The following is a 26,178-nucleotide window of genomic DNA, read 5'->3' as shown; positions in this document are numbered from 1 at the left end:
GCATTTAGAGGGACGCCACCAAGCAGGTTCCCTGCCAACCATTTATAAATGACCTATTTTTGTCGCTCCGTGGCTTCTCCCCTGGAGTTTTAGAAGACGCCCCCTACCCGAATGTCTCTGCAGCTCCGTCCAACCTGGAGCACAAGGCGCCAGGCGGACGCGCGTGGTCTGTGCTCGGTGGCGAATCCGTGCTCACCACGTTCACGCTGACCTCCCCGGCATCCGGGGGAAAGGAGGAAGAGTCAGAATTTGGTCTGCATCACGAGGCAGGGGACAAGTATTTGGGGCTGCTGGGGGCCTGAGCGAGCCCCGGCCAGCCCTCCTCGTGCTGCTCGCCGCCCGGAGCGTCTGCCAGCGTCACTCGCGAGGGCACAGCGGGCCACGGCGCAGCCTCGGAAAAGCGCACGGCGGAGCGGCGCCCCTTCTGCTCTTCGGGCGAAGGTGTTCTGGCCACGTTGGGGGCGTTTGCCGGGTCCCCGAGCCCGCTGGTGGCTCCGGCCCCGACTGGAGCTTCTCTCATGAGCTGCTGCTCCCCGTTAATGATTATAAAGTACAACTCCCGGGAGGATCATCTGGCCCCACTCCTCACTGGTTGGGCTCACCAGGCTCTTCCGGAAGAACCCTGGGAGTTAGGAAGCTTTCGGACGTGCCCTCCGTCCCACGCAACGCCCTTCCCCTTCTACCAGAATCATCCTCAGTTTGCTCTCAGGGTTGTGAGAAAGAAGACGGTGTGCCCTGGAGGCCCCCGGCCCGGCGGCTGAGGCGCCTGAACCCGTCCGAGGCCGTGGGGCCAACAGGGTGGGGGCCAGCGGCCTAAGGCACGGTCCCGGTTCCGTCCGTGCTAGCAGCTGCGTTTGCCCGCAAGCTCCCGCCAGCCGTGCACACACCAGGGCTCCGGCTTGTCTGCGCCCGCAGCACAGCGCTTTCGCACGGCGAACTCCTTTCTGGAACCCCGGTGTACTTAGGGCACAGACACCCGGATCTGCTCTAGTGGAAGAAATCATGCACGGCCGCTTTCCACCCACTGAGCCATTCCTGCAATACCACGAGCAGACCTCAGGGTCTAAGAAACAAGTTTAAGAATCACTTTTCACATTAATTTTTAAATTCCCCAGTTACCATCTGCAGTGGTATTATTTCCCCCACTTTCCAGCTGAGAAAACTTAGGTGAAGAGAAGTTAATTAACTCGAGGAGGGCTGAGCGGGGATTTGAACTCACGCCAAGCTGATTCTTAACCAGTCCATTGTTAAAAAGTCTGCCAGGAAGAAGGACAAGCTTCACGTGATTTCTTGGACTTTCAGATTCTGTTCATTTTGCTTCCCTAGACATCCTGGTGACATTAACAACAGAGCATCAAGAAAATATTGCTTTAAAAAGTCTTGTGAGTGCAAATCCACTGCTTGAAAAGAATTGAGCAAATAGAAAAGAGTTCTCCCAGTCGTCAATGGTCTATTTATTAAAGAGCCTAGTACTGAATACCAATGAAAATACTTTCCCACCCATTGCCCCCTTAGGTGTCCAGCTCATTAATCCACAGTGCTGCCTTCCCTCACTACCTTCATGCTCTAATAAATGGGGGCTTTGAAAAACCCACTGGCTGGTCCTAGACACGGCATTTTGAACGTGAAATTGGACACTTGTGGGTGCTTGAGGTTTTTAGCTCCAATTACATATTTTATCTTTTCACTCACTGGTCAGTAGCAGAAATTGCTCACAGCAAAGCATACTCCACTTTGTTGTTTCCACAAGAGGACCTTTGCTTTTGCAAATTGCTTGACTTGCCGCTTTCCAAAACTTTTTAAAAGCTCTAATTGTGTTACAAACACAAGGTCTAGGGACACTGCTACAATAGGAAACTTTAATACTAACAAGGCAAGATAGTCTCTAAGTCCTCCTGATGACTCTTTTCATCTTCCCAGGCCTGTTCTTTTGAGTTTACATAGAATACAGATTTGCCCTGCAGCACATCTATGTCCACAGTACACAATTAGCCTAACTCGGTACAACCTATTAGACTCATTCCACTACTTTCCCTGATCAGGGTCTATAGCTTTTTTTGCAACTTCCCCTGAATCTCAGTGATCAAATCTCTTGGAACCAAATACTGGCGAAATGTCCCTAGCTATTGAAATATCTGTGATTTTGTGAATAAAAATTTTCAGGTACTTATGCATCTTGTTGTGTATGTTACCTATTATAAAGAAGAATTTTGGTATTAAATTATGTTAAGACATTTTCCCCATCCAGATTCTGACTGCATATGATACTTGTTAGAGTAAACAAGCTCTATTCTTAAGCCCTCAGATCAAAGACTTGTCAGCTTCAGATGAATTGGGTTGACAACTTGACGCTCCTGGGGGAAAGTGTGGTAATCAGGGACAACCTGTTAGCAGGAAAATGTCCCGAAATAACTGGAACAACTGGGCATAACACCAGATTTTCCAGCATTGCAGTTTATTTATGTGGAGTCCTAGCCCAAGCCCAAGGCTGGATGCTCAGGGCCTTGAGGGTGGTAGGAGGTTCCAGAAAGGCACAGATAAGGGCTAGATGCAGACGTGCCAGCTTTATGAGAGCTGACTCATTTATGAAAATCTATTCCCTGTTGATTCAAGAGGTCTTAATGATCACATCCCTCTGGCTTTGCTTGGAGGAAGTCATCCAAGCCACACCTACTGCCACCCACTGAGCATTATTCCTCAGCAAGTCCCCGAAGGCCTGGCTTGCGTCTGAAGACAAGATTGCTCCAGCTTCCCACTGATGATCGTAGCAGAAAAAGTGCAAACTGGCTGACGTGCAGCACACCCCCTCATTCCCTTTGGCAAAGGAGGCTTGAACAAGTAGCTCGTGGGTGCATAGGGGTAGCTGCCTTTGGAGAGGGAGGATGAAAGAGGAATTTGGGGAGAAGGTGGCAGCAGGAATCGAAGTTAGGGAAAGGGCGTTTCGTGGTGGGTTGGGATGGTGATATTTCCTATGCCTGCTTCTGCAGAGAGGCCAATACCTTATGTATCAAAATGGATGTCTCACTGTACATCTACACAAAGGGGAGTTGCCTTCAGTGGGGACCTGTGATACAGCTGATAAAGGCAGGGACGTGTTGAGAAATCAAGGAAATGCCTCCAATGAGCAGGTCCTTCACCAGTCGGCCTTCTGCTTGAGACTTTCTGAGTCTTGCCTCCAGCCCAGGGAAAGGTCACATCCAACTGTCACAGACATCTCTGCTCTCTCTCCCTCCCCACCCACGATCCTTCTCTGATGTGCTCATCTCAGGGAATGGCAGCCCCATCTGCCCAGTTGCCCAGGCTGGAGACTCCTTGCCTCCGAGACTCCCCCAGCCCAGCACACGTGTCAGCTGGGAGGGGAAACAGCCTGCAGATAGCAAATCACCATGTTGACATAAGGTCTGGTGAGTGGTACAGTAAAGCCAGAGGGAGGAAGCATTTCATAGAGAGCTACAGCATGAAAACACACGAGCTAACCACCTTAAAGGGAAATGACTCTGTTCCACCAACAAGGCTAAAGACATTTTCAGGCAGGCTGGGCTGGTGGCCTGATACTGGGTGGGAGGCCTGAAGAAAAGGTGAGGTGTGGAGAGCTCTGCCCAAATGTACAGGGAGAGAGAGAGTGCCCCGTGGACATTCTATATGAGAAGAGCATCCGAAGATTTAGGGACTTGGCCTTGAAGCAGCTTGCAGTTAAGCAGGAATTATTTATTCGTTCTTTGTGCACAGTCATTCAAAAATAGCTCTGATCTAAGCTCTTAGGCACCACAGGAACCCAGGAGGCATTTACCCTTAAGCTGGGCGTGTTTGGTGGCGGTAGCAAGGGCACTTACCACCCAGAACAGGCTGGAACCGGCTAGGAAGGGGCCAGAGGTCCTGAAGCTTAACTCAGCCCATTGCCACAGGCCCCCCCCCCTTCACAGCGCTCTCTCGGGCTTGGTCACACACGTCCCCATTGCCAGCGCCTGTGCCCCAAGACATCAGATTCAGAGTGTTTGCTGTGCCAACACCAGCTCTGCTTCTAATGTGAGTCTCCAGAGTTGGGTTTCTCATGACCACTGTAAGTAGCATTTAAATTGCACACATTTTCCCATTATAGGCTCTATGGCTTCATAGAAGTATATGGAAAAAAACCCTCTGGAAGTTTGAGTGGCTCCTCTGTTATGTACGTATGTGTGAGCTCTGTGGTTAAACGGGAAGGTTGCGGTTCTGGAAGATTCAGAGCTCTGACTCCAAATTCTTATGTGAACTTGGACAAATTCCTTCACCTTGTATATCAGTTTGCAAGGGCTACCAGAACAAAGTACCACAGGCTGGGTGGCTTACAAAACAGAAATCAATTTTGTTGCAGTGTTGGAGGCTAGAAATCCAAGATCAAAGTGTAGGTAGAGTTGGTTTCTTCCGAAGGCCTGTCTCCTTGGCCTGCGGATGGCTGCCTTCTCCCGGTGTCGTTTTGTGGTGGTTCTCTGTGTTCCTGTGTCCCAGGTGTATATCCTAACCTCTCTTTAAGGACACCGGTTGGATGGATTAGGGCCCATCCCAATGGCCTATTAACTTAATTGCCTCTTTAAAGGTTCTGTCTCCAAATTCAGTCACATTCTGAGGCATTGGGGGTTAGGACTTCAACATACGAATTTTGGGGAAACGCACTTCAGCCCATAACAATTTTCTTAACTTCCCATTTTTGCTCTTTTACGTCTGAAGAATTCCTTCAGATGAGCCAATGATGTCTGAGGTCTTTTCCCCGCTCTCGCAGTGCTGCCTGGGAATGTGTGCTTCTTCTCTCTCTCACGAGATGATAAGTACTTAGATGGCACTAGTCACATTGTCTTCCCCATCTGAAGATAACACCCATCCCCTTCCATCCATTGTGGGTTGCTGGTGCTGCCATTGCCAAGGTCATCTGAACTGGCCCCCTATCTAGCTGAGACTTTAGAATGGCAGTCAACAAACAGAGAGTACTCATCAGAGGACTGAGCCCAGCCACAGTGCAGCCACTGTGTGCTCTGGTTCCCCATCACAAATATCATTTTTAATTAGGGTTTCACTTGTCGCAGACACATTAAGAGCACCATTGAAGGGAGGCACAGGCATACCCCTGCTCTCTTTAAATCCTTGTTTTGACAGTGTGGATCAGGAAATGCACTCCCACCCCACATCTGCTGAAAGTACCTTCCTTAGTTTAGAATCAATGAGTGTCACCTCCTTCTGAGCTACCCTCACTTATAGTAGAGAGAGTGGTGGACGAGGCAGAGAAACTCAGCAAGCTCTCATGTCGATGGCCAAAATAAATTCTTGCTTGAAAGCATCCTTTAGGGGAAGGCTTTTCTCCTCTCAGCTGCAAGTAGAGGAAACATCCACATAGCTAATGTCAGAAGCTCATGCACATACTCACTTTGGACACTTACGTTGCTCCTAATGGCCATTTTAAAACAGCTGTACTTTGAGACATTTTCTCACATCTTCAGTTTCTGGTCTGTCTCAGTGTTCCAATTTAGCAAAAAAGAGGGAGAAACAGGAAACGACTAGTTTTAGATTTTGATTGTCTTTGAGAAATGGTAGCAAACACTTCTAGGAAATCCCCTGCCAGAGGCAGCCTGTTCAGTCTACTACTGAGGATTTTTGTTGAATCGTAGAATTTTTTCCCACTGAGCCAACAAAACAAAACAAAATAACAACATCAACAATAAAAATACATTTAATTTCCAGCCATTTGTCTTTTGTCAGAAAAAAATGCCCTTAGCTTCGATAACTCTGGCAACTATGGCAACAGTATGGGCTTTGTTTCCAAAGAGCTAAGTCTGGACTACAAGTAGTAAATTAGAAATACAAGTAAGAAGAACTCAACACCTGCTGCTTTCTAGGATGGATTATTTACTGATGTCATAGACTACCCGTAGTAAGCCATTTTGCTGTGGAAGCTGAAAGGAGCTAACGTGTGTTAGCTGTGTTGTCTGGCACAGCTAGAATACCTATTCATTGACATCTCCAGCACTCGATACCCACCTTCACTCCATTGCCAAAATCCATTGTCTTCATTTCATAACTTAAAAAAATTTCTTAAGTTAAAATATTCCACTATCATTATCACTTTTCATTGTCTTATTATAAGGATTTCTTATCATAAATATGTCCTTCCTTGCAAAAGGAAGAAAATGCAATGAATAAAAAGAGAAACTTTTGTCCCCTTTTTCTCATCTGTGCCTCCATGCTCACAGCACCCCTGGCTGTAGGCAGAAGTGTTATTCTTCTGAAAAACTTAATTCATGGAGATTTAAAATTCTTGTTCTTTTCCTTATCCATTCTTCTTATATGATTTTCTCTCTTCCCCGCCTCTTTCCTTTGCTCTTTCTCCTCTTCCACTCTCTTGCTTTTCATTTTTTCTTTCTTAAGGGTACTCAGTCTGCTCCATACGTGATGATAGCCAGGTTTACCTATCATTTTCATGACCTGGTTAGGATACTTCAGATCAAGTTACTTGCAGAATCCTGGCAGCAAGTACACATCTCCATATAGCAAGGATAAATTAAAGATTAATGGGAGAAAAATATTACTCTTTCTCTATGGATATTGGGGTCAAGGTTGACACAGATCCTTAAGTGGGGTTTCTGCCCACAGTCATGACAGAATAAATGATATTGGACTAGACCTCCCACTGTAAATAACTAAAAAGACTGGATGAAATATGTGAAGCAAAAGTTTTCAGTTATTGAAAATAGGCAGCAAAGGACTGTGATCCCTGACTTTAGGGGGGAAAATGAAGTAAACCCTACAATTGTTTCAGCTTTTTATCTGGAGGCAGTTTTTGGACTGGACCCAGGGAAAACCCAAGCAGAGCATGGAGGTCTCATTGAGTCGAGAAGACAGAGATCAGAGTTTGGGAAGACTGACAGAGCCAGAGAGTGTAGAGTAAGATACCAGAGAAAAGGGAGCTATATAGAACTCCAGAAATGTGCATAGAAGTTCCCTTGAGTCTTTGGCTGAATACTAAGCTGCAAATACAAAGAGCAAAACTCCATATGGTCAGGAAATGGAAGCTTTAAGCTGACCAATTCCTAGGCCTCATCTAGGGTAGGGAGACATTTAGGTTCTGGCCAGCCAAAGTGAAGCTAGCTTGTTAAACAACTGAGTCAGTAAAGACTTTAGAAATGTAATACCTTCAAAGGGGCCAAACTAGATCCACTTTAACAAAACTTAAAACAAGCCTCAGGAAGATCAAACTGATAATCATAAACAATTTATCTGCCCATCAAATCAATTCAACACTTTTTAAAGGAAAATAAAACGTAGCATTCAATGATGTAACACACAGAATGTCCAGCATTCAATAAAAATAACTAGACATGTGAAGAAACAGGAAAGTGTGACCCACAATGAGGAGAAAAATCAGTCAATATTAATAGACCCAGATATAATAGATCCAGATGATGGAATTAGCAGACAAGGACTATAAGACCAATTATTCTAAATAAACTCAAGAATTTAAAAGAAAACAAAAATAACGAGGAAAATGACTATATTAACATCAGAAAAATATACTTCAGGACAAGGAACATTACTAGAGATCAAGAGGGACATTTCATAATTATAAAAGGGTCAATTCATCAATAAGACGTAAAAATCTTAATAGGTATGCATCTGATAACAAAACTTCAATTTATATAAACTAGTCAATCACGAAATAACATCTATAGCTGCTGTTTTAAATTAAAAAGGGAAATACTACTCGGCTACTTGCAAGGTTGTCTTTACCACCATGGATTTACTGAGTAAACTAACCTAGGGCATTATTAAGGGGACAGAAAAACAGTTTAACAGATTTGGCTTTGACCTCAAGGAGCTCACAATAAGGCTGAAAAATACAGAACACACACACACAGCAATTAAAAGATTAAAAGATATATCTCATGTATTTTTCCTTAAGCATCTGCCTTTCAGTTTTTGAATCCAATACATCATTAGCTCTTGTTGGCTGTTTTCCATCTTTAGGTATTAGTTCCTGGTCTTAAAAACATTGTAGTAACTATTTAGTCATTCCTGCTATGTCCAAGTTGCTACTTGACCCTTACTTACTTCTAGGTTTGGCTACAACTCTCAGAATTGGGAACCTGGTAGAGGATCATTGTTAATATTACTTAAGATGGAGGTCTACTTTAGTACACCATCACTCTGTGTCAGACACTGTGTCCAGATAAGGACATAGGTGAATCAGACACAGCCCTTTCCATCAAGGAGGGGGAGGCAGACAAGTACAATTCTAGCAGACAAGTACAAAAGTCTTTACTGACTCAGTTGTTTAACAAGCTAGCTTCACTTTGGCTGGCCAGAACCTAAGTGTCTCCCTACCCTAGATGAGGCCTAGGAATTGGTCAGCTTAAAGCTTCCATTTCCTGACCATATGGAGTTTTGCTCTTTGTATTTGCATACATAGTCTTGCAATAAATAAGTCTTGCAATGAGCTGCTACAGGCCCTCTACCCTGCTTTCTACCCACTGGAAGCAAGCAGTGAGCCCTCAGTGCACTCACATTAGGAGAGTACTTTTGAAAAAAATAAAAAATAGAAGATTTGTTCTCAGGGTGATTCACACTCATTATAGTTAATTAAACCAGTCCCACTTAAGAAGAGAAAGGAGCCACTCCTTGGGAAAAATCATTCTTAAAAATCCACTTTATACATGCAATTTAATCTTTTAAAATTCAGTCATATTTCCCAAGAAAACTGCCTGGGGGTAGTGTTGGGATTAGAATGGATTATCCCTAAAAGATCTTTCCCATAAATCCAAACTCAGCTAACAGGAAGAGCTCACTCTTTGTTGCCTCTTAATGAATGATTGAATTTATTTATGCCACTTCTTTCCAAAAAAGATCAAAGTAGCTTACCAACAAACCAGCTATAGATCTTAGCTGGTTCCAGAAAGGAACTGCCCAAAAGATAAGTCTCATCTAGTGTGGCCTGGGAATGTGAGCTTCTCCATGAAGCTTTCCCCAAGTTTCCCGGTTGCTCCCATCTCTTTGTAACATGGATAGACTAGGGACTTTGGAGTCAAATAAATTGGGAAAGAGCCCCAGTTTTGCCATTATAACCTGTGTGGTCCTAGGCTGTCATGAAATATCATGGAGCCTTATTTTCTTCATCTATAACATGGCTGTGTACACACACACACACACACACACACACGTAAACACACACACTACAAATACTAGTTCTCTCCTCAGTGCTCACCATATACCTCTATTATAGGCCTTATCATTCATTATTCTTACATGACCATGTCTTAGATCTTCTGGAATCTGGAAAGTTGGTCACTGTTCTTACTGTTAGAATTGTACTTGTCTGCCTCCCCCTCCTTGATGGAAAGGGCTGTGTCTGATTCACCTATGTCCTTATCTGGACACAGTGTCTGACACAGAGTAGATGGTATTATTATTGTTGAATGAAACCCTCACTCTACTTCAGAAGCACTGAATAAGCCCTCCATTACCTTCTTTAGAGAAGAAAAAAGCAAAACAAAACAAAATTTTAAAACTCCTCCAGGTTTCTCTTGTAGCTCCCTCACAGCTGAGGCCATAGTGCTCTTATGGGGTTACAGGGTGAAGAGCTTTGATGTCAGACCCTCGGTTCAAGTTCCTGTTCTTCCACGTACGAATTGGGTAAACTTGAGCCATCAAATAAAGGAATGTGTGAATCAAAACTACAATGAGATATCACCTCACACCTGCTAGAATGTCTAAACCCAACAACTCTGGAAACAGGTGTTGGTGAGGATGCAGAGAAAGGGGAACCCTCCTACACTATTGGTGGGAACACAAGCTGGTGTAGCCACTCTGGAAAACAGTATGGAGGTTCCTCAAGAAGTTAAAAATAGAGCTACCCTATGAACTAGAGATTGCACTACTAAGTATTTACCCAAAAGATACAAAAATACTAATTTAAAGGGATACATGCCCCCTGATGTTTATAGCAGCATTATTTACAACAGCCAAATTATGCAGAGAGCCCAGATGTCCATCAGCAGATGAATGGATAAAGAAGATGTGGTGTATATACACAATGGAATATTATGCAGCCATCAAAAGGAATGAGATCTTGCCATTTGCAACGACGTGGATGGAGCTAGAGGGTATTATGTTAAGCGAAATAAGTCAGAGAAAGACAAACACCATATGATTTCACTTATACATGGAATTTAAGAAACAAAACAAATGAGCAAAGGAGAAAAAAAGAGAGAGAGGCAAACCAAGAAACAGGCACTTAACTATAGAGAACACACTGCTGGTTACCTGCGGGGAGGTGGGAGGGTGCTAAATAGGTGATGAGGATCAAGGAGCTCACTTGTGATGAGCACCAGGTGTTGCAAGGGGGTGTTGTACACCTGAAACCAATATGTCACTGTATTTTAACTAACTGGAATTTAAATTAAAACTTAAAAAAAAAAATCGAGGAATTTGTGTCCACTGGCCAGGTCAGGCCTGGCTCATGGGAAGGACACTGTGTGTTTTTTCTCTAAGCTGTCTGTCCCCTACTCTTAAACAAATCACACTCTTAGATATAAAAGTGATATTCTTGATGGTTGATGCTGCCTGGTCCAACTCTGCATTATCACCCAGTCACTCTATTTTACACCCTTGTCCATTTTCCTCACACTTAATTTTTGTGCTTTGTTGTTGTCTTTGCTTTCATACGGAAATAGAGCTTCGTAATTGCACGGCTAGTTTCTGGGGAGGTCCTGGCTGTACCAACTGCATCGCAGCAAATGAAATGGATACTCCCTACCTTCCTTTCATTTTGTTCCTTAAGAGAAAACTTGAGTTAAAAAGACTGCCTGAGGAGATCCCCTGTCTCTCAAATTGCTGGTGTGCAGGGTAGGATATTGGCTCAGAGACAAATGAACTGTTGCTTGCTCCTTGAGACACCACTGTCTAGGACTTCTGAATATATCCTTCATTTATAACAAACAGGCTAATCACTCGTTACCAAGCAAAGAGGTTGTGAATATTTGGAGGGTTAGCATTTAACAGTTGTGAGTTTTAAAATAGATCAAATTCCTTCATTCCCCCTTCTAGTATTTCATGGTAGAGAACAGGCAGAGAGAAACATGGGGGGTGGGGCGGGCATGAACTGGTTTGTTCTTTATTCACTGAACACTGAGCTCACATAACGTCACAGCCACCTAGTGTCTTCTTCCCTTCCACACAGAAAAGTTGGGACAAAATGGTTGACGACAAATGTCCAGTCCCAAGGAAATTGAGTCAGGAAGTGTTCAAAGTCCCTCGGGGGTACTGTGACTACCCTGTTCATTGAGCAAAGGGAAGGAACACTCTAGCTGGTTCACCAAAAAAGGCCAGCCCTTTATGAAAAAAAAAAATGAAGTGAAAGACATAGGAGACACAAGACAAAGTGACCTTAATTCTAGCTACCATTTATTGAATGTTTCCACTGTGCCAGACCGTTTACATGTTGTATTTTGTTTAATTCTCTTAACAACCTAAGAGGTAGGTGCCATTATGATCCCTGTTTTACAACGGAGGAAATAAGACCCAGAGTAAGTGATGGGTCTCAGACTCAAATCCACATTTTTCTATTGTATTCCTATTATATTCTTTCTACCCTTGATTGCTAAGTTGAACTGATGCTCAGCTGAGAAACAATGAGTGTAAAGGAAGATTGCTGAGCAGTGAGGAAAACCAGAGTCTAATTGTAATCTTCAGGGGGCTGAGGTGGTGAGGCAGAGAGGCTGGGCAGGGCCATACACAATCGATACTGTCCAGAGTTGCACGTCACGAGCATAAGCACAGGATGCTACGTGAGCGCCAGTGAGGATACCTAACCTGCTCTTGGGCGGAGGAGAAGGAAGTCTCTGGAAGCCAGCCGCAGAGACGGTAAGGTGCCCTATATGTAGGAAACAGCTGTGGCAGGTCTCCAAGGCCACACAGGTCAGGGGAGCTGCAAGAAATTCAGGTCTTTGGGCGGGCAGAATGCAGGGCTGGGGAGAGAGGAGGCCAGGCCTCGCAGGGCTTGGTGAGCTCTGCTTGACATCATCCTGGAGGCAAGGGGGAGATCCTAAAGAACATTAAGCAGTGAGGGCGCCTGGGTGGCTCAGTTGGTTAAGCGACTGCCTTCGGCTCAGGTCATGATCCTGGAGTCCCGGGATCGAGTCCCACATCGGGCTCCCTGCTCAGCAGGGAGTCTGCTTCTCCCTCTGACCCTCTTCCCTCTCATGCTCTCTATCTCTCATTCTCTCTCTCTCTCAAATAAATAAATAAATAAATCTTAAAAAAAAAAAAGAACATTAAGCAGTGAAATTTTTTAAAAAAGTGTTTAAACAAGTTGAATGCTGCAATTTTGCTTTGGGTGAGGTGGATCTTGGTGTCATTCACCTAGAGAGAGAACACAGGAAAAAGTGCATAATGTTTGGTTGAACATGTGAGTTTGAGGTGTAAGCTCTCCAGGTGATGTCCAGAATGGGGCTGCCCGACAGTCTCTTATTTTCCCACATAATGCAATTCTGAAAATTCTCACTTAAATATGTGACAGACCAGTATCATCTTACTATTTCTGGAGAGCTCTGAAGAAGTCGTCCTGAGACATTTGTGTTTATGGTGCAATTGTAATTTTTTCTTTCCTTTCTAGACTGAACTAGCTTAAGTCTAATTAGCTCTTTGTTGAGGCCAAAGATTTGCCCCTTTGGGTCTGATCAGTGACTCCTATCTGTGACTCAAATCTGTGAGGTTGACGAGATCTTTACTTTGGGTTGCTAGTAGTATCACTTTTATTTTTCAATTTTCCACTACCTTTTCCAAAATAATAAAGGCACATCATGAAATCAGGGAGGAATTTGGTGACTGCCTCATAACTTGCCCTCAGATGCTAGCTAAGAGACTAGATTCTTCCAGGAGGTCCTCTCTAATGCGCCTGTGAGCTGGTGCTCCTTCACGTGTTCCCACAAAGCAGCACCCCATACTTTCTTTATGCTATATCCCTCACATTTTACTGTAACTGTTCATTTACTGCATTTTATTTTATTTTTTAAAAATATTTTATTTATTTGTTTGACAGAGAGAGAGAGCAAGAGAGTGCAAGCAGGGGGAGCCGCAGAGGGAGAGGGAGAAGCAGACTCCCCACTGGGCGGGGAGCCTGATGCGGGGCTCGATCCCAGGACCCCGGGACCATGACCTGAGCCGAAGGCAGATGCTTAACCAACTGAGCCACCCAGGCACCCCTCATTTACTGCATCTTAAAATTATCTTTCTGCCACAGGCAGGAGCCCATTAGCTTTTTCTTGATTGCATTCCCAAGACTTGGCAGAGTTCTTAGTGGGTGCTCAATACATTTGAAATGAATGAATCCTCAATTCAATGAAGTAGGTATTATCATCTCCCTTTTGAAGAAAACAAAACAAGCTCAGGTAAGTTGATATTTGTTCAAGGCCAATCACTGGTAAGTGCTTGGGACCAGGCCTGCATCCAGCCCTTCTAACCTTGAAGTCTGTGCTGTCTCTCTCCTTTAACTACTAGCAACTGCTTTGATGAATAACTTTTCACTGATTTGACTCTACCTGAAAACAAACACACAAGCCTCCAGTGAAAGGAATAGGCGTATCTGTGGCAAGTGCAGACCCTGTTGGACACCTGTGCTGGCTGTATGAGGAAACGGCGTGGACAACTGGAAACAGTTCGACTATGTGCCTGGGCCCTGCTCCATAGGGTGGCTCGAGTGCTTCAACCTGTGACCAAGATGGTAAATGGTGTTCCTGGGAGGTTGCACTAGGTAATATGGTCTGTACGCATGCCCTATAAAGGATTTTTTGACATATAGAAACACTCAAAATGTGCTATGTAGTGTAAGCCCACGAAGAGTAGAAAGGAGAATAGGAATTAATCCGGAAGGCCTGATCCTGGATCAGGATATCTGGGTGGCTCCCCTCTTTACCTGCTTCAGTCTTTGTTCAAATGTGCTCTTCTTAAGGAGGCTGTCCTGGTCACCCCTCTAAACCTTGACATCCTCTACTTCCTCCTCTGCATTATTCTTCTCTTTAGGATTTATCACCATCTAATTAGTATTCATTTTGCCAAAGATGTTTATTTTGTTTATTGTCAGTTCTTTCCACTAGAATGTAAGTTCAACAAGGGCAGAGGGCAGAAATGTCCATCTGTTTCATTCTCTGCCATTTACCCAATGCCTAGAATAGTGCCTGAGACATAGTAGGTGCACAGTAAATAGTTGACTTACCTGTGTTCATCACACTATCAACAATATTTTGAAAGGCATCACTAAGTTCAAAGGCCAGTGATAGTAACAGTAATGAGGAGAGGATGACTCCTTCCTGCCTGGAGGGTGAGAAAATCCATGGGATTTGATTTCAACTGACATCACAGTGTCTTGGTCCATTTGGGGCTGCTATAACAAAATGCTATCATAGACTAGGTAGCTTATAACAACAGAAATTTTTTTCTCACAGTTGTGGAGGCTGAAGTCCAAGAACAAGGTTCTGGCAATTTTCGTGTCTAGTTAGGGAAAGCTTCTGGCTCAGAGAAGGCCATTCTTTTTGCTGTGTCCCGCTCCTAATACTATCATCTTGGGGATTAGGATTTCAACATATGAATTTTGGGGGAACACAGATATTTAAACCATAGCACTCAGCTTTCAGAGGATGTTCTGATACACTTCCTAAGACCTGTGAACATAAAGCAAGCTTATGCTGGAGGCTTTTACTTTCTTCACAAAGAAAATCTGACCTGAAAGTTTCTTCCTCCTTTGCGAGAGAAGTCATACCTCTCTGCTTATAAGAACCAGCCTAAGGGCCGCAAAACAAATTTCATGGGGCACTGTCAATGCCATCTGGGTAGAGAGAAGACATCTGCTTTGGTGTCTTCACCAAAAGCCATGAAGTTGAGTTGAACTGGAGTTGAAAATACAATCTAAGAATGATAGCTCTTGGACCATAGGAGCAGAAAATTCCTCAGCAGAAGAAAATTTCCACCTTGTACCTGTTCTTTGGGATCTCTTGTTGCCTAGGTTGTTAATTTTTAGCTGTAAGTCTGGTGTGGGGGAGTGTGTGGGTTTGGGTGGTAGAAGGTCTGCACAGAGCTGGTTCACCCTGGATTACTTAGGCTTATATTGCCAGAAAAGCAAGTGGTTATAATAAATTATTACTGGATTTACATATGCACATGAAATGTGACTGCGGGCATGATTGGTCTGTTGTGCTGATGGTGAACCTTTGCTTTCTATCCAGTTCTGAGAAAGTCATTTAATCCTGAGAACAATGAAAACCTTCATTTCCCAAATTAGATAATCTATTCCTTAAACACACACACACACAGAGTGAAACAAAACAGATGCCATCATTTCCAAGCCTCCAGAAGCTGAATTCTATTTCCCTAGTAGCCATTTGCCACTTTGAACCTGGGAGGAAATATACCCTTCTCCTGCCAGATTTCTGGGCTGGCTGCTCAGGGCCCTGGGGCACGCATCGTCAGGAGGAGAAACCACTGCAAGACCCCCACCTTCACTGGCACCTGATTCTTGGGGTGATAAGAATAAGGACGGATGGTTTGAGTACACATCATTGGCTGGTTGCTGTTCTCTGTGCTTTAAGTATTCTCTCATCTGTTCTTCACAGTCATTCCAGGTAGGGGTTAGATAATGTGCTTTTACAGTGAGGAAACTGAGGAAAGTAGCTTCCCAAGGTCACATGGTCAAGAAACTAGAATTTTCATCTAGGTCGTCAGACTCCAGAACTTGTGTTCTAAACCTTGATATTAGGCTGCCTTTCATCCTTATTTTCACATAGGCCACATTCCTAACATTTCTTTTTAGAGGCACATTCCTTTATTAAAGGGGGATCTTGGCCAAAACATAAAAATAATGAAGATAGAAGTGGAGGAGGTGTTCTGACTGAAGTAAGAATGGGAGTGGGTGGGGTGTATACCTTGACCGCTCCCTCCATGATCATAACTCTGCCCTCCCTGGGGCTCCGAGAGACACATTGGTTTTCTGAACCCACCCTTCATCAGCTTCAGCTTCTCTTTCTTCTAGTAGGTTCTTATTATTAGTCAATCCTCATTATTCATGGACTCCGTATTAGCACATTTGCCTAACTGCTATGATATTTTTTGTAAACTCAGAATCACCACCTGTGGGCTGTCATGGTATTCATGGACATGCACAGAGCACTGAAGAGTTTGTGACCCAGCACGTGCATTCCCAGCTGAGGTGGAAGATGCTGATGGGCTGCCTTCTTGTTTTAGGAGCTGTAAACAAGCTTTTTTTGGGGGAGGGGGTGTAGGCCTACTTAGTGCCATGCTTTTCAAATTTTTGTGCCCTTTTTTAAAAAAAAATATTTATTTGACAGAGAGAGAGAGCACAAGCAGGCGGAGCAGCAGGCAGAGGGAGAGGGAGAAGCAGACTCCCTTGAGCAGGGAGCCCAACGCGGGGCTCAATCTCAGGACGCTGAGATCACCTGAGCTGAAGGCAGATGCTTAACCAACTGAGCAACCCAGGTGCCCCTCACACTTTTGTGCTTTTTGTTGGTGATTTTGCTGTTTAAAATGTCTCTCAAATACAGTGCTGAAATGCTGATGTTCCGAGGGCAAGAAGCCTGTGATGTGCCTCACAGTGAAAACACATTAGTTGAACTTCGTTCAGGCATGAGTTACAGCTCTCTAGGCTACAAGGTCAATGTTAATGAGCCAACTATATTAAATATATATAAAAAACATACATGTTAAATAAGGTATCTTCTAACAGAAGCACACGTAAAACAAGGTTATGTGTTGATTGATTGACTAAACTGTGGTGACCAGACCAACTCTGTATTTCCCCTAGGAGTCCCCAGCAATCTCATAAAGCATATCATCTGCAAAGAGTGAGAGTTTGACTTCTTCTTTGCCGACTCGGATGCCTTTTTTTTCTTTTTGTTGTCTGATTGCTGTGGCTAGGACTTCTAGTTCTAAGACTGCACCCCAAAACTGCTAGAACTCATACAGGAATTCAGTAAAGTGGCAGGATATAAAATCAATGCACAGAAATCAGTGGCATTCCTATACACCAACAACAAGACAGAAGAAGGAGAAATTAAGGAGTCAATCCCAATTACAGTTGCACCCAAAACCATAAGATACCTAGGAATAAATCTAACCAAAGAGGCAAAGAATCTGTACTCAGAAAACTATAAAATACTCATGAAAGAAATTGAGGAAGACACAAAGAAATGGAAAAACGTTCCATGCTCATGGATTGGGAGAACTAATATTGTGAAGCTGTCAATGCTACCTAGAGCAATCTACACATTCAATGCAATCCTCATCAAAATACCATCCACTTTTTTCAAAGAAATGGAACAAATAATCCTAAAATTTGTATGGAACCAGAAAAGACCCCAAATAGCCAGAGGAATTTTGAAAAAGAAAAGCAAAGCTGGTGGCATCACAATTCCGGATTTCAAGCTCTATTATAAAGCTGTAATCATCAAGACAGTATGGTACTGGCACAAAAACATAGATCAATGGAACAGAATACAGAACCCAGAAATGGACCCTCAACTCTCTGGTCAACTCATCTTTGACAAAGCAGGAAAGAATGTCCAATGGAAAAAAGACAGTCTCTTCAACAAATGGTGTTGGGAAAACTGGACAGCCACATGCAGAAGAATGAAACTGGACCATTTCCTTACACCACACACAAAAATAAACTCAAAATGGATGAGAGACCTAAATGTGAGACAGGAGTCCATCAAAATCCTAGAAGAGAACACAGGCAGCAACCTCTTTGACCTCAGCCACAGCAACTTCTTCCTAGAAACATCGCCAAAGGCAAGGGAAGCAAGGGCAAAATTGAACTATTGGGACTTCATCAAGATAAAAAGCTTTTGCACAGCAAAGGAAACAGTCCACAAAACCAAAAGACAACCGACAGAATGGGAGAAGATATTTGCAAATGACATATCAGAGAAGATATTTGCAAATGACATATCAGCTAGTATCCAAAATCTATGAAGAACTTATCAAACTCAACACCCAAAGAACAAATGATCCAATCAAAAAATGGGCAGAAGACATGAACAGACATTTTTCCAAAGAAGGCATCCAAATGGCCAACAGACACATGAGAAAGTGCTCAACATCGCTTGGCATCAGGGAAATCCAAATCAAAACCTCAATGAGATACCACCTCACACCAGTCAGAATGGCTAAAATTAAGTCAGGAAACGACAGATGTTGGTGAGGATGTGGAGAAAGGGGAACCCTCCTACACTGTTGGTGGGAATGCAAGCTGGTGCAGCCACTCTGGAAAATAGTATGGAGGTTCCTCAAAAAGTTGAAAATAGAGCTACCCTACCACCCAGCCAGTGCACTACTAGGTATTTACCCCAAAGATACAAATGTAGTGATCTGAAGGGGTACGGGCACCCCAATGTTTATAGCAGCAATGTCCACAATATCCAAACTATGGAAAGAGCCAAGATGTCCATTGACAGATGAATGGATAAAGAAGATGTGGTATATATATACTATGGAATATTATGCAGCCATCAAAAAATTGAAATCTTGCCATTTGCAATGACGTGGATGGAACTAGAGGGTATTATGCTAAGCGAAATAAGTCAATCAAATAAAGACAAGTATCATATGATCTCACTCCTATGAGGAATTCTTAATCTCAGGAAACAAACTGAGGGTTGCTGGAGTGGTGGGGGGTGGGAGGGATGTGGTGGCTGGGTGATAGACATTGGAGAGGGTATGTGCTATGGTGAGTGCTGTGATTTGTGTAAGACTGAAGAATCACAGACCTGTACCTCTGAAACAAATAATATATTATATGTTAAAAAAAAAAAAGAAGAAGATAGTAGGAAGAGAAAAATGAAGGGGGGAATCGGAGGGGAGACGAACCATGAGAAACAAACTGAGGGTTCTAGAGGGGAGGGGGGGTAGGGGGATGGGTTAGCCTGGTGATGGGTATTAAAGAGGGCACGTATTGAATGGAGCACTGGATATTATATGTAAACAATGAATCATGGAACACTACATCAAAAACTAATGATGTAATGTATGGTGATTAACATAACGTAAAAAAAAAAGGAGTCCCCAGCAATCTCTAACTCAGTGTTTGTGGCAACTTTATGTAATGCAACTACCATGAATAATGAGAAATGACTGTAGTAATTAATTGAGAGCATCCTATAGGCCAAATAATGTGCTAGAACCTCATTTAAAGTAACTAGTTCTCAGCAATTCTGAAAACAAAGTATCATCTCTAATTTATAGATGGTAAAACTCAGGCCTAAATAATTCGGCAATGTCATTAAGCTAGAGGGGGGTAAGCCAAGGCTGGATAGCACGTGGCTCTGCTTTTCTCTTTCCTTTTTGCTCAGTTCATTTGTGAACAAATCCCAGGATGCCATCTTGTGCAACGCAGCCATATCCATGTCCCTGACTCCCGCTGGATTTCTTTTCCATTGAATTGAACACAGTATTCTCCCAAAGCTTCCCTCTGCTCTATAGTCACACAAATAAAAACCTCCCTATTGATTCTGGGATAATTTTTTTTTTTTTTTTTTTTTTTTTTTGACAGAGAGAGACACAGCGAGAGAGGGAACACAAGCAGGGGGAGTGGGAGAGGGAGAAGCAGGCTTCCTGTGGAGCAGGGAGCCCAATGCGGGGCTCGATCCCAGGACCCTGGGATCATGACCTGAGCCGAAGGCAGACGCTTAACGACTGAGCCACCCAGGCGCCCCTGGGATAATTTTTTTTTGTTTTTGAGCCAAAGTGTTTTATTAAAAATGTTCCTGAGTGAGTTTCCCACCATGTTTCCTTGCCAGTCATTTTGTGAGTTTCCAGGTGGCTGGCTTGTGAGAATGGAGGTTACTGTGTCTCCCTGCTCCACAGTGCTGGGGGCTACCGCCATGACACTGCCCTGTCATTCAGCTCTACTGGGGTTCCCTGGGGGCCTTCCTTCCTTTCCTTCAGCTACCATCCACTGTCCTGGCCCCTTGCTTGTGGCCTATGATTTCCCTCCAACTGTCACTCCAGGAGAGCAGCCGTCTCCTTGTGGGGGTCAGGGCCAGATGCTGGTTGGTGGTAGCAGGTGAACAAGATGTGCTCCCAGCTTGGGATCTCCTCTTGGCTTCAAATGGTGTCATTGTTATCAGTGGGCAGGTCCCCCAAGACCACCGCCTTGTCCCTCAACAGGATATTGCACTCCACAAACTGAGGCCCCAGTGGATTCTTTTCCCAGTGGTACTTCTTACCCACCCGGTATTCATAGTTCATCAGAGGGCTGGTACAGATGAAGACCTCAGTGTCCTGCATGTTGTTTATCTCCTGTATGGCTTCCAAGGCTCCAGGGATAAGCTCCAAGGCTAGGAAAAAAGCCCTGGGCTTCATACACACTGGCCACTTTGTCTGCTGGGTCCCGCCACAGGGCTTAGTACTGAGAAACACTAAATCCAAGTTGTATTTCCAGTGCCACTTGTGGCTCGCCTAGGAGGCTGCAGCAGAAGCCCCACAGGAGGCTGGCCTCAAAGTTGGCCAGCATGCTGTCTATGTCCACCAGCACCCACACGGGCCATGGGTGCCAGGCCTGGGAGGCCGGGGAGGCCTGATGGGGGGCTGGGATAATTGTATAGAGAGCCACATGTTTGATGCTCCAGCCACATCCTCCTTCTCTTTTGTCTACATCTTGCTTCTGGCAGCTACTGGGGTTTAAATTTCCAGGCAGAGCAAAACTATCCTTTAGTAGAAAAAAAGGCAAAGAATGGAGATGGTGTGGACTTAGAGAAGCAAGAGCAAAATAGATGAGGGTGGAGAGAGAACAGGCAGCATTACCTTTTCAGAAGATGCTGTAGGAGCAAAGGGATAGACCAAGGATGGGAACCCTGAGGAGTAGACCCTGAGATGCACGTGTAATTCTTTATATTTTTAAATCATTTTCATGTCTATGATCTCATTTTGCATATCACAGCCACTCTGTGTATGCAGGGGACACATTTTTTTCTACTTTACTGATGAGAAAACTGAGGCATGAAAAGTTACAGCAATTTACTCTAGATCGCAAAATTCTATATTAGTCCATGTTCAGGATAGATTATATCACACAGCAAATTCAGAAATTGCTTTCCTGGTATTTCAAATTTTAAACCAGTGTCATGAACAGACTATTAGGAGGGAAAGATATTTTCCTTTATTTTATACTTGAACCATATGGCTATTTCAATATTTTTTTACTTAACCACAATTTCTCTAAATTTCATTGTTCATGTTGAAGCATTTGACTAAAATATAGCAAAACTACTGTGCCTTTCAAGGGGGTCAAAATGTTTTCTGTGGATGGAAACGTGTCATGTGAATAAAGATGAAAGCAGCTTTGTTGTACTCCTCTTCTGGGAATCTTTTTAGGGATATTACCAAAGTCAAGAATAGATCAGAAATGAAGAAAAGATGGGAATAAAAGAATAGCTTTCATGGAAAATTGAAATCATTCCTTTAAAGTTCACAATTTCCACCCTGATGATAGATCCCCAGCCTTGCAGGATGGGCTCTTCCTAGATAGAAAGGTGACAGCCACGAGAGGATTTTGATGCAACTGTGATTGATGTCGGCAGGTCCAGACAGTGATACTTTATTACGAATTTAATGGACATTTATTAAGCTGATTCCATGGGAGCAGCCCTGGGCTAGATGGGGCTAGTACATACAAAAGGAAGATGCAATCTATGAAGGTTTGGGGCACCAGTTAGGGATCGAAATTCCACTGATTTGAGTTGTTGCACCCTCATTCCATGCCAGGTGCTCTCAACACCATCATTTTGTGTCTGCCTCCCACAAGCCCTGACTGAACAGTATGATTCTCCCTCATGCAAGGTGAGGGTACATGGAGAGATTTGGCGACTTCCCCAGGGACGAGGTGGCTGCCCCAGGTCTTTTGTATCCAACTAAAAAACTCTTGTCTCTCAGCCAGACAGGAAAGAGCTAGAGAATAATGGAGTCGCAGTCTAAAGTTGGGACATGTGTCTAATATGCAGATTTATGCTTTCAGCCATGATGCCGGAATTCAAAATGAGAGCCAGACCCTTGTGGGCCAGTGTTCTCACCTACGCTTCATAGAGAAGACAAAACATGAGCATTTCAGTGCTTCTTTAATAAGTGAAGTGGTTGTGGAAATATTTGCAAGGAGGAAACACCTTTTTAGTAGAGAAGTTTCCTTGGCTAGTTAACAGAACCTTTTCTTTCTTGGGTTAAATGTAGTCACTTCTATTATATCCTGAAGCGTCTGGCTCTCCCAGTACAGACATGTGAACACTGCCACGGGCCTGGAATGTCTCAAGAGGGTAAGAATAGCCCGCAATGAGAGATGACTCCTGCTGTCTTCTGGTCACTGCAGTTGTCAAGAACACTTTGCCTCAGAGGCCAACAGCTCAGGGCCGTCTCTGCTCGGAGACAGAAAAACTGACCTCCCATTCCTGGGCTCACAGCTTTCCCTTTATATCTGCAGCTCTCACCTTTAAGTCTTTTGTAGCAGTACGTTTATTGATACGTTTATTCCTGCAAAGATTTTCCACCTTCTTGGAGAAGTGTTCTTGGAGAACGCAGGCTTCCGATGTCTCCAGCAGCCTTGAGTCTGCGACACTCAGGAGACATGGAACGTTTGGACCTGCTGGGATTCCTTCTCATCACTGTCAACTGCAACATGACCATTGTGGGTGAGTATAGGAAATAGCTCCAAAGCTCTTGCATTTTTGTTTTCACCACTTTCCTTGGCCTGTTTGTTGCTGGAAGAAAGGGAGCTGTGTGCTCAAGCTTTCTTGTAATCGCTCCCCAGTTCCACCGTCATTTAAGGAAGGCTTGGATTGAGTGTTCTCTCCTGAGGGCTGTTCTCACTGATGTTTAGATGCTGAGCCTGAAGACTGAAGCCAGTGGAAGGAGTATCTTTGAGTAACTCTTCTCTGACTACCTAATCAGGAGAAGGAACAATACAGTAAAAATTAAAGAGAAATTTGTGCCTTGATTACACTTCCTTCTTGTTCATCTTTTTCCTTGAAGCTTAATTTGTAAGGATTAGTCATTTCTCTTGTGCAATTTAAGCCAAATCCAAATTTTAGTTTATTTTTTTTTAAAAAGAAAGTAATAAATATTTCTGAGTTTGATGCAGACATGTCAAATTTTTAGAGAAGTATGGGTGTCCTAGAAAAAAGACTTGAGAAGGGGCACCTGGGTGGTTCAGTTGATTGAGCGTCTGTCTGCGGCTCGGGTCATGATCCCAGGATCCTGGGATCAAGTCCTGCATCGGGCTCCCCACTCAGCAGAGAGTCTGCTTCTCCCTCTGCCTGCCGCTACCCCTGCTTGTGCTCTCTCTCTCTCTGTCAAAATAAATAAAATATTTTTAAATAAAAAAAAAGACTTGAGAAAAGCATTAAAATATGCCTATGAAGTGGTTGATATTTTTCTTACTCATTATTTTGTAGAATTTAAACAAAATCAACTTGGTCTTACAAGTTTGAGTCAATGACTTGATCACATAATGCTATTCTTTGAGCTTAACTGCATTTATAATAGAGTTCTGTTTTTCTGATGTCAGGTGATGTTTTCTGTATCATGTCACAAAACAAAATATTTGCAGATTATTTTAACTGAGTCTTAGACGTGTTCCAAAAGAGTTAACCTGTGATATGAAAATAGGACTTTGACGTTATTTTGATTTCCTAGGTTGGTCTCATTTATTCATGATAAATTGAAGAAAGAGGAACCTCATTATTTCATAATAACTGTAATAGAGGATAAGGAATTCCAAATCATTGAAAAATCTGAAAAGTTGACTGTCATTAAGGAAATTTGATTTCAAGGACCATAAAGCAACAATTAAATAAAGATCTTCTGGACCAAAATAAAGATGACTGAACTATAATAGGCAGCTTGTATTTGCTACACACAGTTACACAAATGTGCTAACATTCTTTAGAAAGCTTATTATCTGCAGAGAGTAAGGTCTTATTTACATCATTAATTTGCTCAGCTCAACTTTCTTTCTAGAACTTTAAGTCCAGGAGACATTACCAAAAGTCTGAACTAGTGGAGTCCAGATCAAACATCTTTAGTCTCTAAGTCTTCTTTAAAATCTGTCAATTGCAAAGCATTTTACAAACAACTAGTACAGCACAGTGTCTGACACACTGTAGGGCTTCCGTAAATATTTGGCAGATGAGCTAACTAGCCGCCGCTGCTTCGGGGACTAAAATGCATGCTTACTGACTTCTCAGTTCTCCAGTCTCACCCCTGAAAATACTTAAAAACTATTGTCGGAAGGGCATATGTTTGTATGCTGGTGATGGTGCCCTTCCTGCTTCCTCCTTTCTAGGGAAGATCTGGCTTATCTTCATGATACTGCTGAGGATGGTGGTGATCATCTTGGCAGGCTCCCCGGTCTACCAGGACGAGCAGGAGAGGTTTGTGTGTAACACTCTGCAGCCGGGATGCGCCAATGTTTGCTACGACATCTTCTCCCCGGTGTCCCACCTGCGGTTCTGGCTGATCCAGAGCGTGTCTGTTTTCCTCCCTTCTGCCGTTTTCAGTGTCTACGTGGTCCACAAAGGGGCTGTGCTCGCCGCCCGTGGACTCTCCGGGCCAGACGGCGGTCCCACCCGTCCTGACCCCTGTGACCAGAGCCCTGGGGACAGGCGCCGCCCTCCGCCCTGCAGGGAGCCGCGCCACCTGACCGTGCCGGACTTCTCCTCCAGCTACATCGTCCACCTCTTTCTTCGGATGCTGACCGAGGCAGCTTTTGGTGCCTCACATTACCTCCTCTTTGGATTCTTGGTCCCCAAGAGATTCTCTTGTACCCACTCTCCCTGCACCGGCGTGGTGGACTGTTACGTCTCCCGGCCCACGGAGAAGTCCATTATGATGCTTTTCATGTGGGCAGTCAGTGCGCTCTCCCTGCTGCTCAGTGTGGCCGACCTCATCTGCAGCGTGCGCTGGAGGACAAGCGGGGGCTGGGGCCCCGCCGAAGATCCCCTGGGCCCCGCCGCCGGCCGCCGGCTCTCCGGGAGCCTGGGCGCTAAGCCAAGTCAGATGTCCCGCGACGGTGGGTGGGTGGAGGAGGGAGCGCCCATCCACCTCGGCCTGTGGACTGGAGGGGAGGGTGCCGACAGCCCCAGTGGTAAGTCGGCTGTGTCAGGGCGGATGGGGCTTCCCGATGAAGATGAGAGCGAGGTGATATCCTCTGCCAGCGACAAGCTGGCCACGACTTGCAAGGAGCCCGGGAGTAGGCCGCACGGAGAGGTCTCCCAGGACCCCAGGTGTGAAGGTCCCACAAGGTCAGAGGAGCATCCCTTAGCGTCTCGGAGCCGGCTTGGCCGGCGCTATCCATGTGGTCAGCTACAGCCCCCCGACGGGCTCGCCAACTCCAGATCCAGAAAGTCTGAGTGGGTCTGAAGAGGGAATGCCGGGCAGCCCCGGGGCGCACCGTCCTCTCCAAATGGGACGTGGCTCACGAAGACGCAGACTCACTTTGGCCCGTGTGAAAGTTTACCCACTAGGTTCCCGGAGAACATCAACAGGCAGAAAGGCGAGCCGCCATGGGACACAGAGACTTCGTGGGAGACTAATATCCTCGAGATACAGATTTAATTTAGATAACAATTTCTCTTGACAAAAGCACTTGACATTGTGCTTTTGACAATGTGACTGGAAGCTAAAATGATTAATTGGAGAGTGTCAGGTGACAGATGATGCTACACTGTTTTTTTTTTTTTTTTTAACCATAGTATGTGCTTAATTAAAGCATGTTGTCTTACATTAATAGAGCTCATTCATGTTATAATGTTTCCTGGTGAGTTATTACGAAGTATTTTTTTTTTTTATTTGGTTTTGGTTTGTTTTTCTGTTTGGCTAAAAGAGGCATCTGATATGCATGTTATCAATAGAGAGACATTAATTTAATTTCTCCCGACGACTTTAATAAAATTAATCGTGATGGAATTGTAATATCACCCCTCACAGTGTTATGGGAGAAATGACAAATGCAGAAAATATGGCTCCTAAGCAACTGGGGATTTGGGGGGAGGCCTCTTAGATAGTTTTTGCTTGTGAGTATAGGTGCCCAGGGTGAGAGCGATCCCCGGCATGCGTGCTGTTCCTGTGTGTTTTCTGAGTGGCTGTCCTCACTGACTTGAGGGAGCACAT

The 26,178-nt window shown here is 44.2% G+C and overlaps 1 protein-coding gene and 1 pseudogene across 1 annotated transcript; one reads left to right on the top strand and one right to left on the bottom strand.

Moving 5' to 3' along the window:
• Positions 1 to 841: 841 nt before the first annotated feature.
• On the bottom strand, positions 842 to 21,201 carry LOC114222416 (5'(3')-deoxyribonucleotidase, cytosolic type pseudogene; annotated as a pseudogene).
• GJD4 (gap junction protein delta 4) lies at positions 19,677 to 25,725 on the top strand. Its single transcript, XM_028120865.2, has 2 exons — positions 19,677 to 22,700; positions 24,353 to 25,725. The coding sequence occupies exons 1-2, from the start codon at positions 22,598 to 22,600 to the stop codon at positions 25,426 to 25,428; spliced, it is 1,179 nt and encodes a 392-aa protein (XP_027976666.1). The 5' UTR covers positions 19,677 to 22,597; the 3' UTR covers positions 25,429 to 25,725.
• Positions 25,726 to 26,178: the final 453 nt, after the last annotated feature.

This window comes from Eumetopias jubatus, unplaced genomic scaffold (genome assembly GCF_037043125.1).
Source record: "Eumetopias jubatus isolate StellerSeaLion01/CBP00866 unplaced genomic scaffold, mEumJub1_p1.0 scaffold_8, whole genome shotgun sequence".
NCBI classification, from domain to species: domain Eukaryota; kingdom Metazoa; phylum Chordata; class Mammalia; order Carnivora; family Otariidae; genus Eumetopias; species Eumetopias jubatus.
Note: the sequence above shows the minus strand (reverse complement) of the source record. Positions and strands in the feature narration are given on the sequence as shown.